This window comes from Balaenoptera physalus, assembly GCF_965194825.1.
Source record: "Balaenoptera physalus genome assembly, chromosome: 13".
NCBI classification, from domain to species: domain Eukaryota; kingdom Metazoa; phylum Chordata; class Mammalia; order Artiodactyla; family Balaenopteridae; genus Balaenoptera; species Balaenoptera physalus.
Window position 1 is genome coordinate 66,253,747 of NC_138892.1, and position 16,772 is coordinate 66,270,518.

At 36.9% G+C, this 16,772-nt stretch overlaps 1 protein-coding gene across 12 annotated transcripts in view; it reads left to right on the plus strand.

Annotated features, from left to right (window-relative positions):
• SENP1 (SUMO specific peptidase 1) overlaps positions 1–16,772 on the plus strand; it is a 65,066-nt gene that overhangs the window by 12,125 nt on the left and 36,169 nt on the right. For all 12 annotated transcript variants that reach the window (XM_082420960.1, XM_082420962.1, XM_082420970.1 and 9 more), the window contains 5 exons: positions 720–879; positions 4,622–4,793; positions 11,950–12,053; positions 12,136–12,422; positions 13,970–14,018. In XM_082420960.1, coding sequence (XP_082277086.1) covers positions 720–879; positions 4,622–4,793; positions 11,950–12,053; positions 12,136–12,422; positions 13,970–14,018 — 772 coding nt within the window. The remainder of the gene's footprint in view (positions 1–719; positions 880–4,621; positions 4,794–11,949; positions 12,054–12,135; positions 12,423–13,969; positions 14,019–16,772) is intronic.

The following is a 16,772-nucleotide window of genomic DNA, read 5'->3' on the forward strand; positions in this document are numbered from 1 at the left end:
CTAGCTGAAACTTTGAAAGATTTTTATCACCCCAGTTTGTAAGCCACAAGTCAGAAAATTCAAATAATAATTAATCCTCGCTTAGTCTGATTGCAATAGCAAGCATCCGAGCATTGATATGTCTGATGATTATAACATTAAGTGACTGAAGATTATCATACCAGAACCAAATGCATAATGACGGGTCATTCCTGCCATAAGCCGGCCAGAATAAGCAGCAATTAGGTTACCTCTGCTCTTAGACAGAGCCCCTGAGTCGTGAACATGGTAATTAAAACAAGAAAGTGACACCAGCTGCTTATTAAGCAATAACTGTTGTTCATTTGAATTACAATTCTCCTTGGCCCTCCACCTGCTTTCTTACTGGTCTGGCCTACCTTCTTTCAGGCCCAGGCCTGGGAGTGCTTGCAAGATATAGTTGGGGTAAAATGTTGACTTTTGGTGGACACCACGGAGTCACATTGATGCAGATAAGGCACATGGCTGTGGCAGGATTCAGCTCCTTCATCAATTTTCAGGTTAGTATGGCTGAATCAATTATAGTTTGTAGAAGTTCCCTTATTGCAGACTTTACTGGCAGTTGAGACCGGGATCTTTCTTCCATTAGAGACATGGTGATATGCCACATTACTTTGGAATACAATGTTGGACATGGTTGCAGTCATATGGAGAACCAGTATAGGTATTTGTTTAATTTATTCAAACTTTTATTCTTCTAGACAACCCTTCCTCAGACAGTTTTCTTGGCTCAGGAGACCTAAGAACCTTTGGCCAGAGTGCGAATGGCCAGTGGAGAAATTCCACTCCAGCATCAGGTTCAACTTTACAAAAATCAAGAAACAGCCGAAGTCTTTACCTCGAAACCCGAAAGACCTCAAGGTAAGTATTCTGGCTGCTCAGTTCACAAGCTCTTCCTGCAATATAAGGGAAAATGGCTATAAGATAGTTGTTACATTGGCATTTTTAAAAAGTAACACCACTTTTGAACTTTAAACCATAGAGATACGGACAAATTCATTTTGAACTTTCAACTTTTAATTTATCTGGTGCTGGATTTTGGTGACAGCCAAATCTTATCATTAGAGGGAGAGAGTTTTGAGGGAAATCTTGGTGGATATGAGTGTATTGGGACCCTTCAGGATCAATATGGCTATTTTGAACCTTAAAGTGAAAATTGATCAATTTCTGCAACTTCAGTAGCAAAGAAACCAGCGCATTTTGTAGGCTCTCATGTGAGCAGAGACCTGACTTAAACCAGAACAACCTTACACCTTAGTCAACTACCTATAGTGTAAAACTAAACTCAGAAAGAACTTGATCATATTTAGTCTAACTTATAAGCCCTGCTCATTCCCTCACCAAACTTCTGATTATTAAAGGCAGGTGAAGTTTGGCTTAGAAACTTTTCCCTCAAGTACTTTATTATATTAGTAAATATTTCTTTTTTAATATGGTATTTATGACTTCTTAAATATTACTCTGGTGGTGGATTTTAGGCATGTGGGATCATTCAGTTTCCTGCTTAGTCAAAGCTAAGCTTTCTGGTGCTGATTGAAACCAACAAGATGGTTTTTATTTTATTTTATGATTATCAGCACATGGACTCTGGAAACATGTGTGAGTACTCCCAGGGATTGTCTTCCCCACTTCTTAATATTTTTAAAAATTACATAAGAATTCATTAACACAGTCACGTTGTAAAAGTTAAAACATTGCCAATAAAGCCAAAGATCCCTTGACCACTACTCACAATCTCACTCCCTTCCCCTTCATGCGTTTCCTTCCAAATCTTTTCCTATGCTTGTTTCTCTTTCACTTTCTCTTGCTTAGATATAGAATGATATATATGCTGTGTAATACTATAAAATGTATAATATGTTATCTTCATTAAAGATATTCTGTTTGCATCATTTGGCAAGTTGCTTTTTTTCCTCAATAATGCCATGCTGTTATTTTTTTAAATAATGTTATTACAGAAACAGTGCGCATGCTTTGTACAAAATCGGAAAATACAGATAAGCACAAATAAACGATAAAAACATCATATTCCCACCAGTCAGAGGTCACCTTTGTAATGTCTTAGTACATGTCCTTCCAGATATTTTTCTGTTTACACACATTTTTTTCCAAAAATGAGTTCATATTGTGCATACTCTTTTGTAATCTTTTTCAATCATCTTCTCTTTTTCATTCAGTAAATTTTATCTTATACACTGAATAAGTTATATTTAAGTTTTCCTAGTTGACCCAAAAGTATCCTTTACAGCTAGTTTGTCCAAAGCAGTATGCAGTTTAAAATTGCATCTGGTATTTATCACCCTTAAGTCTCTTACAAGCCTGAACAGCACCCCCTTTTTTTATGACATGACTTTTTTCTGCATAATGTTCCACCTTTTAGATTTGACAGGTTGCTTTCCCGTAGTATCATTATTTTGTCCTCTATCCTCTGTATATTTTATAAACTAGATTTTTGACCTTAATAAAAGCTGATGCTGTGTTACATCATATTAGAAAACTTACAGTCCTATCATTAGTGATGCTGGATTGACCTCTAGATTTAGAGTGATAGCACTCTAGTCCTTAATTGTACAGTTAGGTTTTCTTCCCCCTTGTGACTAGAATGTAATCTAAATGATGTTACTTTGGCATTTTATGAACGACCAGTTTCAAATCAGCCTAGGAGTTATTAATATCAACTGATAATCCTTAGCTGATAGTAATTTTTTAATTGAGGTATAATTGACATATAACATTATATTAGTTTCGGGTGTGCAGCATAATGATGCAATATTTGTATATTGATCACCACGATAAGTTTAGTTAACATCCATCACCATACATGGTTACAAAATTTTTTTTTTCGTGTTATGAGAACTTTTAAGATCTACTTTCTCAGTAACTTTCAAATATGAAATATGGTATTATTAACTATAGTCACCATGCTCTACATTACATCCCCATGACTTGTTTTATCACTGGAAGTTTGTACCTTTTGACCTCCTTTGACCTGATAATAATTTTAGTAGTTAATGAAATAGTATTTTTCTAATTTTATCATTTCTTTTACACTAATTAATTGGCACTCTGCTATAAGGGAGAGCTTTTTTCCTCATTAGGGCTGTTTGGTTACCCTGAAATAGTTTTCCTACTGGGAAGGCAGGGTATGTGATTAGATCTTTCTTTTTCATTACCAATTTTCAAAGTAAGTTTTTTTTTTTAATCGCCACTTCAGGTGGTTCAAATGAATTTTTCTGTTCTTTTTTCAGTGTCATGGATTCAGTGTGTTTTAATCCACTACTACAATCATTATTCTTTTAATGCTTACATTCTCACAACTTTGGCTAGTGGAAGTTCCTTCAGGCTTATGTCTGTGTCTGACTCAACCTCGTTAGTTGTTGGTAGCACCCTTGCTTTCTGGCATCGCAAGTGCCCTCATACTGTTTCTTTAGGAAGAAGAATCTTTTGCATTAAACACGCACACACACTCCAGGAAAAATAAATGCAGAAGACATTGTGGGGAATTCATTATATCTTTATCAAGCAAGTTATATTGCCCTTGCCATTTTTTCCTAGCCACATCTACCCATCCTAAGAAAAGAACCGTGTTTCTGAAATTCCAAGTTCTTGCTCCTTTCCCCACTCTAACACACGTAGGAAACATTAGAGTTTGAAGAGTCAGAGGGAGTATATGTACTTTTTAATTTTCTTTAGACCTAGTCTGATTTCATTTGGATCAGACCACATGTACTGATTTAAAGAGTTCATTTCAATAAATTCAGCTTAGTCAGCTATGTACTTTACTCTTCATCCTCAGCAGAAAGAAAGAAAATTAATTATATTGAGCACAAGTACCTGTGCTGGGCAATGATATTTGAAAAAGAGCACATAGAAAAAAACTTTAAATTATTAACCTAACCTTAGAGATAAAACTGGATTTTGAGTCCACAAAAATATTTTTCTTGCCAATTTTTCCCATTATTTGAGGCACATATGGTATAAAGAAACAAAGCAAAATTCTCCTTCAAAAGAGGTAGATAGGGCAGAAGGAGCAGTCACAGTGATGCAACCTCATAAAAAGCCTAGTTTTTTTTAAATGGAGGATGGGAGCCCTCTGTTGGTCTTTTAGGAAACTTAAATTCAATTGAAAAACAGTTGAGAAGCTTCAGCTTTATCCATCTTTGCATATTTAATATTAAAATAATTCCCTCCAAAAGGCTGGGAGAGGGGACTGCAGGGAGTAAATAGAATGTGCATATTAGCACACCTAGAACCCAGGTGCATACCTAGAACCCAGGTTTTCTGAAGAACTCTAATCTGATAGGCTTTCTGTCATACCACACAGGTCTATGGTTCCTGACCAAAGGAACTTATAGATGGCGAAGCTAAGAAATACAATTTTAGGTGTTTGATAATTACATAGTTTGGCACTTTAAGACCTCCTAAGTGGCAGAACCTAATGCAGCAACTCATGTATCATTTCTTGTGTATTTCCCTCACAGGGTACATCTGTCAGTCTGCATTTTTTGTTTTTGTTATTTCTTAAAAGTGAAAATAATCACCTGGTTAGATTTTCTTACTTACTGTTCTTGTCTTTTCTTACAAACTTTTTTTTTTTTTTTAGTGGATTATCAAACACTTTTACAGGAAAGTCAAACCATCACTGTCATGTGTCTGCATATGAAAAATCTTTTCCTATTAAGCCTGTTCCAAGTCCATCTTGGAGTGGTTCATGTCGTCGAAATCTTTTGAGCCCCAAGAAAACTCAGAGGCGACACATTAGTACAGCAGAAGAGGTAAGGAAAACCTGCAACAAAAGCTGCTAAAAGTTAGTCTCTCCCTACATTCAGCCATTTGTTCCCTCTGACTTAGATGTTTATTAACCATTCCATTAATCCTTTCTATGTTTTTTTTTTCTTTCTTAATTACTCTTTTTGAGTGCCAGCATCTCTTCTAAAGAAAGTAAGGAGATATTTTAGCACGACTTCAGTATTTTTCTTAGCATCTTCTATTCCTGTTGGACAGCACACTTAATCTTCAGTATTGTCTGAGTGGCTTTCGTACATCAAACTATCTCTGTTCTCTTTTGGACCCTTATTAAAACTCTAGTTTCATGTGGCAAAGCTGTTAACCTTGCTGGATTTCATACCTGCCCTTCTTACTAGGATAATTTTTCCTCAATATAAAAGAAAAGTCAAGAAGCCAGCTAAATAATTTACATCCTTTCATTATGAGTAAGATCTTTGAGATCATAAACTTTCTCCACAAGAAAGATGTTGTGTTGACACTATGTTATATTCATTCAGTAAACTTAGGAAAAAATCAGTTCCTTATATATAACATATAATTTATACAATAAGGAGATGTGCTTACACCTGTTCAATTAAATATTTATTGTGCATCTAGTCAGCTTTGGACTGGTTGCTGTGGAGATACATATGAATAATAATGACCTCATACTTATATAGCATTAGAGTTTCCAGTGTGCTTTCCACATGTATTATTGTTTTGAATTCTTTTAACCTTGTGAAATAGGTAGAGATGAGGTAATAACCACATTTTACAAAGTTGGAAAGTAAAGATCAGAGGTCACACAACTAATAAATGGCCAGCCTGCAGCCCAGTTCTTCTACAGGAGTCTAGAAGATATGCTTTCTTTTATACAGCATGGTTCTGTGGTTCCTGTCCATTGGCGCTTACAGACCGTGGAGTCAAGAATATAGCATTATGTGCTAAATAATTGTGTAATTTGGCGGTGAAGATCTCTTAGGTGGCAAAACTTGATTATTTGTTACATAGTTTAAAATGCTGTATATTTTTTGGTTTTAAATTTGTATTGAATCTAAAATATTCAAGCAGAGGATGACAGAGCTAGTAAATCATAATTATCAGGGGGAAGGATAGACAAGAAACTGGCACCAGTTGCATTTGGTAATAAGAGCTGAGCAACAGTTAATGAAAGGGTGATTTATTTTTCACTGTACCTTTTGTAACATTGAATTTAGTACGATCTGCGTATCAGTTATTACATACATAAATAATTCTTTTTTAGTTACTGGAGCTGTGGGGGTTGTGCTTGTGCTAGAGTGTAGGCAGCCAGCAGGATACCGAGAGACTTGTGGGGACCGAGACGGTAACACAGGGCAGCCGGTACAGGCCTCCCGAACCCGTCCCTGCCCCGTGTGGCTGCTGCTGGCATCACCAGTGCCCTTTAGAATGTGCGCATTGTAAGCCCCCCATTCACCCACTAGCCAACCAGTCCTTGGGACCACTCAGCCCCTCCTCCTTTCACCTCCACTTCCAGCCCGAAGACTTGGGCTGACCCAATACTTTCATCCTTCCAATCCACCTTCCAGGCCGCAGGCTGGGTCAAGGGAGGACATGAAGCTGGTTTCTCTTTCCTTCTGCAGTGTCAAAAAGATGCCAAGGATTGAACCTGTCCTATGGAACAAGAGATGCAGGGAATTTTGTCTCAGTTGTTTTTAGGTCTATAATCTGCTGTGAAAAGCAAGTCACCTGTAGTGTAGAAATATGGAGTAACCCATATTATATGAACAAGACGAAATATTGGACCAAACTTTATTAAATGAAACTCTCAACAGATTATTTAGATATTTAGTCTTGGATATTACAGATAATCCAGATTAAAATGTTACTTTTCCCCCCTGGACTAAAATTATTGATGGGAGCTTATAAGCTGGAGGAAAAGTTATTTTCCATGGAAATATTGGGATCTCCAAGAGACATCTGTTGCTTATGTTAAAGAAGAAGAATTGTGTATGAATCTTACTGCTGGAGTTGTCTAACACCTTCAGGAATATGAAGCTATCTGCGGAATTAACATGTCACCACTGTGCTGTTGAGTCTTACAACGGGTTTGAAGATAATACGTGAGGAAGAAGAATTTGGAAATATGCAGGTGGTGGCTGTACCACCACTTGGCTGATGGCTGATTCAAGGGCAACATTAAAGAACGATACTATCCAATAGGGCAGGGGTCCCCAACACCCCGGCCACAGACCCGTATCGGTCCCTGGCCTGTTAGGAACTGGGCTGCACAGCAGGAGGTGAATGGCCGGCAAGTGAAGCTTCATCTGTATTTACAGCCACTCCACATCGCTCACATTACCGCCTGAGCTCCGCCTCCTGTCAGATCAGCGGTGACATTAGATTCTCATAGGAGCTCGAACCCTACCGTGAACTGCGCATGTGAGGGATCTAGGTTGCTTGCTCCTTATGAGAATCTAATGCCTGATGATCTGAGGTGGAGCTGAGGCGGTGATGCTAGCGCTGGGGAGTGGCTGCAAATACAGATTCTCATTAGCAGAGAGGTCTGACTGCACAGAGACAGTAATAAATCAACTGCTTGCAGACTCACAAAACCCTATCAGTGAGTGGCAAATGAAAACAGGCTCAGGGCTCCCACTGATTCTGTATTATGGTGACTTGTATAATTATTTCATTATATATTGCAGTGTAATAATAATAGAAATAAAGTGCACAATAAATGTAATGCACTTGAATCATCCCGAAACCATCTCCCCCTCCCCCCGTTCCATGGAAAAATTGTCTTCCATGAAACCGGTCCCTGTTGCCAAAAAGGTTGGGGACCACTGCAGTAGGGTTACCACCAGCCACGTGCACTATTTAAGTTAATTCAAATTAAATAAAAGTGTAGTTTCTCAGTCACGCTAGCCACATTTCAAGTACTCATTAGCCATATATGGCTAGTGGCTACCATATTGGACAGGATAGAGATCATTTCTATTATCACAGAAGGTTCTCTTAGCACTGTTACAGAGGATGAGAGTTTCTGTTTAGGAAAGAAAAAAATATTAGGGACAATAGAAATGTTAAATAGTAAAAACACAAGTAGTTTCTTTTCAATTATATGTTGCTTCCAGACATGCTTCTCTGCTACATATTGAGCAGCATTTTAAGATGTTAGACTGCCTTATAGATGTCACTGATGGTTTTATTCTTTTTCTTTTAAAAAAAACATACTTTACTAATTGTCCTTATACTTATTAAACTTTCTTTGGTCCTCTATTAGGTTTGAAACATAACGTTAGCCAACTTCCTTTAACATTTTATCCAATTATAGCTTCCTTTCCTCTCAATTTCCTAATTTGCTTTCTCAATAGAAAATAGTTTAGTAAGTAATATACATAGAAAGAATTTTTTTTTTTACTTTATAGTACCAGATGCTCCAAAAAAGGATTATGTTTGAAGTCTCAAGTGACTTGCCTCCTTGCATCTTGCATTTGCTTTTGGTAAAGCCAAATGTTACGTGTTCTTCTGAGAGTTGCTTAGACTATTCTTTCTTTGTCCGAAATGGTTCTAAATAAAATGTAATATACCCAGTGTTTTATTGTTTAATGAAGCCCCAAAAAGAAAAGTGCCTTGCCTCATTTAAAAAAAGCATAAATTCTTGTAACTTCCAAATAAACATGTAGAACAGTGAAAACTTCTTAACCTTTTTTCTGTAATTTCTTTTTTAAACCATAAATCAGTTTAAACTGAAAGTATGGGATTTGAAGGAGTTCAGATAATTATTTGTAATATGGATTTATTTCTGTTCATTTTATGTTGTCTAATGACTGTGAGGTTGTTCAGGCTCAGACAGAAGCTTTTCTTTGAAGATATATTTATTGGGGAAAAAGATTTGTGGGGGACTTTTGTGTGTGTTAAATTATTTTTAAAAATCAACTCTTTGCGTTCAGTTAATCTAGATTTCTTGTAATTTGCATTAGCTGAGTTGCTTAATGGCTCCTTAGTTTATTCATGTTTTATTTATAAGTATAAAAAAAAATTTTTTTTTTTTTTTGGCTGCGTTGGGTCTTTGTTGCTGCACGCGAGCTACTCCTCGTTGCAGTGTGTGGGCTTCTCGTTGGGGTGGCTTCTCTTGTTGCGGAGCACGGGCTGTAGGCACACGGGCTTCAGTAGTTGCAGCCGCGGGCTCAGTAGTTGCAACATGTGGGCTTAGTTGCTCCGCGGCATGTGGGATCTTCCCGGACCAGAGATCAAACCCGTGTCCCCTGCATTGGCAGGCGGATTCTTAACCACTGTGCCACCAGGGAAGTCCTAAGTATAAAAATTTATTTCAAGAAAACATTTCGCTATGAGGTATCAGGAAGGAGGGAAATGTTTCTAACTTTTTATGGTTTAAGTCTCTTTTAAAAAAATTTTATTGGATTATAGTTGATTTACAATGTTGTGTTAGTTTCAGGTTTACAGCAAAGTGATTCAGTTATACATATACATATATTTATTCTTTTTCAGATTCTTTTTTCATATAGGTTATCACAGAATATTCAGTAGATTTCCCTGTGCTATAGAGTAGGTCCTTGTTGGTTGTCTATCTTATATATAGTAGTATATGTACGTTAATCCCAAGCTCCTGATTTATTCTTCCCCCCACCTCATGTTTCCCCTTTTGGTTGAAGTGTTTAGGGTACCACAAATAAATTGGTGTTCTCATAATTCTTGGTGTTCTCTGGAGGTCTTTAAGTAATGGGCATATTTCTTTATTTTCCCTTGGTATGCAGAGTAACCTCCTACACCAGTTTATCTGCTTTACTTTCCTCCCTGTGTTATGATAATACAGTCAGAGCTTTTTAAGATGTAGTTTGTTGGGACAGTGAAAATGAACTAAAATGATTGAGTTAATATCCACAACTCAGGTGTGGTATTCCGCTTACGGCTTCCCTTCCCTCCTTCCATTTTACCGCCCCTGACAACAACATACTGTTAACCCCATAGTATTGTGGATTAGGTTACTTGGTGTAGTGGGAAGGTGGAGTCAAGATTTACACTGAGGGGTATTCAAAATTCCAGTCATTAAAGTGCCAGATAACACAGCTTTCCTGTGTATAGATCACAGTGGAGTTGGTTGGCAAAGATGTCTCTTACAATCTAATAATCTGTAATGATGCTTCATTCTTCATATTATCTACTTGAAGAATTTTCATAGTAGCCAATTTATGTTTTAATAAAGAGGCATTTATTTTAATTATGGTTTTTAATACTGTAGACAGTCTCTTCACAAACACTAAAAAAGAAGACCGCCATCATCTTGAATATAATATTAATGTCTAAGGGATAAAATAATGGTGTTTATTTTCTTCATATAGAACATTGCAAATTTGTTTTTTCTCTTGGGTCTATTTTGCCACCAAATGCTCAGCTAGTTCTACCTTTTCTGATCACTCAACTATTCAGATTTGAGAATAGCTCTTTCTCATAAGGAATTGTCATGCAGCACAGTACAAGGTGTATCTTGTTAGATCAGTAACATTATACTGACAATGTAATTGAAATTTACTATGTACAAAAAAAGATTCAAGAAGAAAAAATTTAGTGTCTCTTTACCTTTGCATAGATAATTGCTTTATTTATTGTGCTTTTTAAAATTAATTAATTTATTTATTTATTTACTTTTGGCTGCGTTGGGTCTTCGTTGCCGTGCACGGGCTTTCTCTAGTTGCGGCGAGCGGGGGCTACTCTTCGTTGTAGTGCGCAGGCTTCTCACTGCGGTGGCTTCTCTTGTTGCGGAGCATGGGCTCTAGGCACGCGGGCTTCAGTAGTTGCGGCATGTGGGCTCAGTAGTTGTGGCTCGTGAGCTCTAGAGCACAGGCTCAGTAGTTGTGGCGCACGGGCTTAGTTGCTCTGCGGCATGTGGGGTCTTCCCAGACCAGGGCTCGAACCCGTGTCCCCAGCATTGGCAGGAAGATTCTTAACCATTGCGCCACCAGGGAAGTCCCTTCACTGTGCTTTTAACAAACATTTGAAACTGAATGAAATGCTTATGTGCATATTGAAATGTCACAGTGTAGGATGTTGCTAGCATTGGCACAAAGTATTAAAATTATTTTGTGAAGATTGGTGCTTGTATTAAACTCTATATAAGATTTTGAAAATACTGGGGCATGTTATTTAATGAATGCAGCCCATTGCTTCAGGGGATCTGTGCAGTGTAGATACTTTACCATGATTATAGTTACAAGTCCTTATGTAATCTAGTTCTCTGCTAAGTGACCTCATTTCTTATTATTCTTCTGATTCACACTGACCTTACTATTCCTTGAACACATCAAGCATATTTCTGTCTCAGGGCCTTTGCATTTGCTCTGACTCTACCTGGAATACTGTTTATAAATTTCTATGACTGATTTCTTCCTTTGATTTAGGTTTCTCTTGAAATATCACCTTTTTAGAAATGTCTTACCTGTTCTTGCTGTTCCTCCTCCATCACTTTCTATTCTCTTATCTTTAATTTTCTTCATACTACTTGACTAGTTTGTCAGTCTTTCAACTGTAATGTAAGCTTCACAAGGGCATGGACTTTCTTTTATTCAGTGCGGTATCTTAGTGACTGGAGCATAGTAGGTGTTTAAGTCAATAAGTGAATTATGTTGTAGATGTATAGTATGTGCTTTTCCCTAAATTCAGTATTGGGACTTGAGGGGGAAAAAAAAGTAAATAATGAAAACCATCTCTGGAAAATACTTACACTCTTAAAAATTGGATAGAATAGGAAACTTTAGCAAGATATCCCATTTCACTGTTCTGGTTACTTCCTTGTGGTTTTTCTAACAGGTATTAGGAGTCAAGGGATATGTTGGAGTCCTATTTAGAGGTCCTCAAATGTTTTATTTCTGGCACTCTATAAGTGACACAAAAGTGGCCTTCTGCTTTCATATCCCATAGTTTCTCTATGCTGTTATTTACGTATATGCCCCATAATTTTCCAAAATATACTGTCTGGTATTTGCTTCACTTAACTCCTCTTATGTATACTTTATAATTTTCTAGAATATTATTAATGAACCATAATTCTTAATTATCGTGAGGACGCTGCCAGAGCTTTGACAGAGCTTCTGGGAGTCTAGATACTACTTTGAGAAACATTTGCCTCATTGGATGTATTTAAGATTTTTTTTTCTTTTATAGACAGTTCAAGAGGAAGAACGAGAGATTTACAGACAGCTGCTACAGATGGTCACAGGGAAACAGTTTTCTGTAGCCAAACCTACCACACACTTTCCTTTACACTTGTGAGTCACGGAAACATTGTTCAAATGAATTTAATTCGACATTTTGCTATTTGATATTGAAGTTGTATTCTTCTCTTGCTAGGTCTCGATGTCTTAGTTCCAGTAAGAATACTTTGAAAGACTCACTGTTTAAAAATGGAAACTCTTGTGCAACCCAGATCATTGGCTCTGATACTTCATCATCTGGATCGGCCAGCATTTTAACTGCCCAGGAACAATTGTCCCACAATGTGTTTTCCATATCATCTTATACCCCAGATGTTGTTGCATTTGGATCCAAAGATTCTGATCCTCTCCATCAACCCCAACATCACCACTCTCTTTCACATCAGCCAGATAACTTACCAGCTTCAAATACACAATCTGAAGGTAAAAATGGTGTTATATAACTGTATTTTGAACCCTAATAGCCAATTAACAGTTTATTGGATCCATGTGAATTATAGGCAAGGTAGTAATACACATGTAACTTAATTAAGATATAAGATACAAGATACCTTAAATACATTTAATTCAGTTAGCTGTGCCACGAGTAAATGAAGCATATAATAAGTAGCTTACTTTTTTCTTACATGGAGATGCAAATGATTTCCTATAATATTTTATTTAAAAGATTAACTTCCTGAGCAGTCTTGTGTCAGAATATATTAAGCCCAATTACTTCAGTACTGTCTCTGTTTCTAGTACTTTACAATGAAAATTAAGTACTCTGAAGTTCTAGGAGTTTTGGAACATCAATTAAGAACTGAAGTAGAAGTTCTTAAACAAGTACTACTTATAAAACCTGTATAGTAGGTTTATGCATTTTGGAATGGTCATCGGCAAGTTTGGGAAACAAAGTTTTCTACCTAACTTTCAGCTAACCAAAATATTCAGTCTCTTAGCATTCCAGTTAATTAACAGGTTTGCTCTGGTAGTTTTTTTTTGTTTGCTTAGTTTTCCCCTTCTTTAAGTATGCGTTATGTGTGTATTTATGGTATGTATTTAGGCATGTAACTTAAAACAAGTTTTATGTTAAGTGGTTAGACATTAGGGATCTTTTGCTAGATCAGTCTCTAAGGCTCTCCCCTCCTTCTTCAGGTTATTTAGTTTTTTTTTTAATCTATTCCTCACTTTCTTAAAATTCTCACTTGGGGATTAAAATTATTGGTGACATCATTATATAGCTACACATATTCATGAAAACTTAAATTTTGTCAGGTGATTTACTGAGAACTATTATTAAAAGCTGTTAATTTCAGAAGCATGCATTGTATGGCAGATGCTTAGATACAACTAAACTGGAACAAATATACTACACTGAACTGTTTAATTACTTTCCTGGTACCATTTATTAAATATTCTAAATGAGATTCTAATCATAGTGCTTTAGAAGGACATGATTTCTTCCTCTATCAATAGAAAATAAATGCTAGAATGATAGAATTTACACTCTTTAGAGTCTGCTACTTCTCACATAGCTGTTGCTCTCTTTCTTTCTGCCTTCCCTCCTCTTCTTGTCCCCTCCCCTCTCTTCCCTTCCTCCTTCCCCTTCCCTCTTTCACCTTATTCAGTCTTGTGGTAGCTCATGAACTAAAGACTTTTGAGAAATCTTGGCACATTCTTGTTTCCCAGGAATAGAAAGAAGAAGCACAGGGAGCAAGCTCAGCCCAGGAGGAGATGCTGAAGGGCATATATACTTTCTTTTAGAGTGATTGCTTTATTTGTGAGGCAGGCTCTTCACTAAGCCCTATTTATGGCTCAGTGAAAATGGATCTGCCTCTCTTTCTCTTCCATCTTACCTTTATCCTTATGCTGTGTTATGTTTATGGAAATAGAATATAACAAAATATGGGAACTTAAACTACAGACATCTAGAAGGTACAACCATGTGGAATTTTGTTAATAATGATATGCTCTTGTGTTTTATTGTTTAGACTCTGTGATTTTACTCAAAGTGAAAGATTCCCAGACTCCAACTCCCAGGTAAACTTTGGTTAAAGGACATTTTTAACATATTGTTCTCCCTCTATTTAATCACCGTTTCTTCACTAAGATCTAAGTAATATAAAATGGCCTCAACTCAGACCTCTCTTATATGTTGTTTGAATTATTTCAGTAACTTCCTGATTAATCTCTTTTCCTCCAGCCTCCATTTTGTTCTTCATTCCATTTTCCACCATGTTTTCTAATCCATTCTTTGCCTTGTTCTTTAGTCCATCTTCCATTCTGCAGAGTGATCTTCCTAAAATGCTTATCTAATCATTCATTAAACTCCCTCAAGGGTGGCTTATCAGACGGAGAATCAAGCCCAAACTCCTAGTATGGTATACAACACCCTTCCTCCACAAGTCTTGCTTCCTATCATGCGTTCTTTCCTTTAACAAGTATTTATTGATAGTCTCTTGGGTGCCAGGTACTAGCATAGACATTGGAGATAACAGCAGTGAACAAAATGAAGTTCCTGCTCTCAAGGAGTCTACATTCTAATTGTAAGGGGTGTAAGGGGAGGGATGGGGGACAGATAGAGAACAAATAAGCAAATAAACACATACCTGTTGGTGATAAGTGCTGCAAAGAAAAATAAAGCAGGGTAGTATATGGACTGGGGTTTGGGGGTGCTATTTATCTAGGATAGTCATGGCAAGTTTCTGATTAGGTGACATTTGAGGAGAGACACAGTGGAGGTGAGAGAAGGAACCATGTGTAAATACTGGATTCTTTCGTGTGTTTATTCTATGCTGACTTATAAGATGATAGGTATTTTCTTACCTTCACATTGTGTGCCTTCTGCCTGGCATGCTCCCCTTCTCCCCCCTCCACTTGTCTATCTGGCAGTAGTCTTTTTCTTATCTTTTAAGTCTCAATTCACATGTGATCTTCTATATGAAACTTGACCCCTCTGAGAGGTACCAAGTACTTCTTCCTCTGTAATCCAATAAGTTGCTACTCAGATTGCTGTGTCTTTGCCATATCTGGCCTTAGCAATTCAGTTGCTAGAATAATAATGGTATCAGTTTTCCATTGAGAAGATTAGGAATAATAAAATGTTCTTTCTCATCTCAGTTCCTCTGTGTCTTTGCAGTTCCCTTGTATGTTCTAAACTTTAGATATTTTAAAAAATTCTCCAGTTATAGTTTCTCAAGGAGACTTTATAGTTTAGATGCTTTATTCTTTATACTTTTTTTTTTTTTTTTTTTTTTGAGTTAGACCTGGGTTCTGATCTTGCCTTTTCCAGGCTTCATGTAACTTTGGACAAGTTACTCTTCTAAACCTCAGTTTCCTTATCAATAAAATGCGAGTATTAACACCTTACTATTGAATTGTCGTGAAGATTAACTTACAGATAAAACACTTATAAAAGTGCTTTACATGTGTGTGCAAAAATAGGTGTTCCTTCTTGGGAAGACTTTGACTTCACGTAATGGGTGCTCTCAGTCCTTCAGTTCTTTACTGAGTCTGCCTTTCCTTTATGGGGAATTTCTCCTAGTGACGACTGAAGAGTGAGGTGGACAAGGAGTAGTCTTGGGTAAGGCGTATTGGATGATGCTGTTTGTCAGAGTTGGAGCCTGCTCTCCCAAGGCTTGGTTGATTGATTGGCTCTTTATTCTTAATCTCCCAGCATTCCCGCTCGGTTAAGTTCCAGCAATGAAGATCTGCCCTTATTTCCCAGAATGTGCCATGTATTTTATGCCTTTGTGCCATTGTACATTCCAACCCTTCCCCTTCTGCCTGGAATTCCTTTTCTCTCCTTGTCCACTTGTTACACTCTTATTTTGCTTTTCAGAATCTGACTCAGGTGTTATTTTTTTTCTCAGGACATTTCTCTGGCTTCTGCTGATAGCATTAGTCTTTCCTTCCAGTACTTCTATCTCTGTACTTTGTTCGGTACTAGTACCTTTGCACTACCACCTGGTGCCCATAATAGTGCATGGCACATCATGGGTACTTAGTAAATAAATCTGTGTTAAATAAATGAATTTCCTAGAAAGCCTGAAATACTCTCTTGAGTAGCCCAAATACTCATCATCTCCATTTTGGCTTAATACTTTGGTTTATTAGAAGACACTTTATAATAATAGAAGGAACACAGTCTTTGGAATTGGACATAAATAGTTTCTGATCCTGGCTCTTCCAAAACAAATTATTCTTTTGAACTCAATTTCCTTTTCTGTACAGTATAAGTAATATTTCCTTATTACACATTATATTGAGTCTTAATTAATTTGAGGATTATTGTGAGGCTTAACTAATATGTAAAACCCCCCAAAGAGAGTTTTATACATAAAGCACTAAGTAGGTGCTCATTAAGTAGCTGTAATTATTATTGCTTCAATTATATGAGAAGTAATGTATAATCTCTGAAAAGCAAACAGATTTTGCTTTTTCCTCTGCATTTTGCTTTCCTGCGCCAGCAGATACCTTGATCCGTTAAAGAGAAGTGTTTGGCCCTTACATTATTTATTTATTCAGTAAATACTGACTGCCTGCTATGTGTCAGGCACTATTCTTGGTGCAGAGGATACAGTAGTAAATACAAAAGAGAAAAATTCCTATCCTCATCAAGCTTATATTCTAATAAGGGGAGCAGACAAATTTGAATAGCATGATCCAGTACCATGAAATTCTGGGTGATTCTTGTCACTTTGTTATATTGTTCAATAAATGTATTCTCACGTTCATTTGCTTTTAGTATCCCGCGCTAAGTAGCCCCTCACAGTGCTTCCACTGATCTCTGTG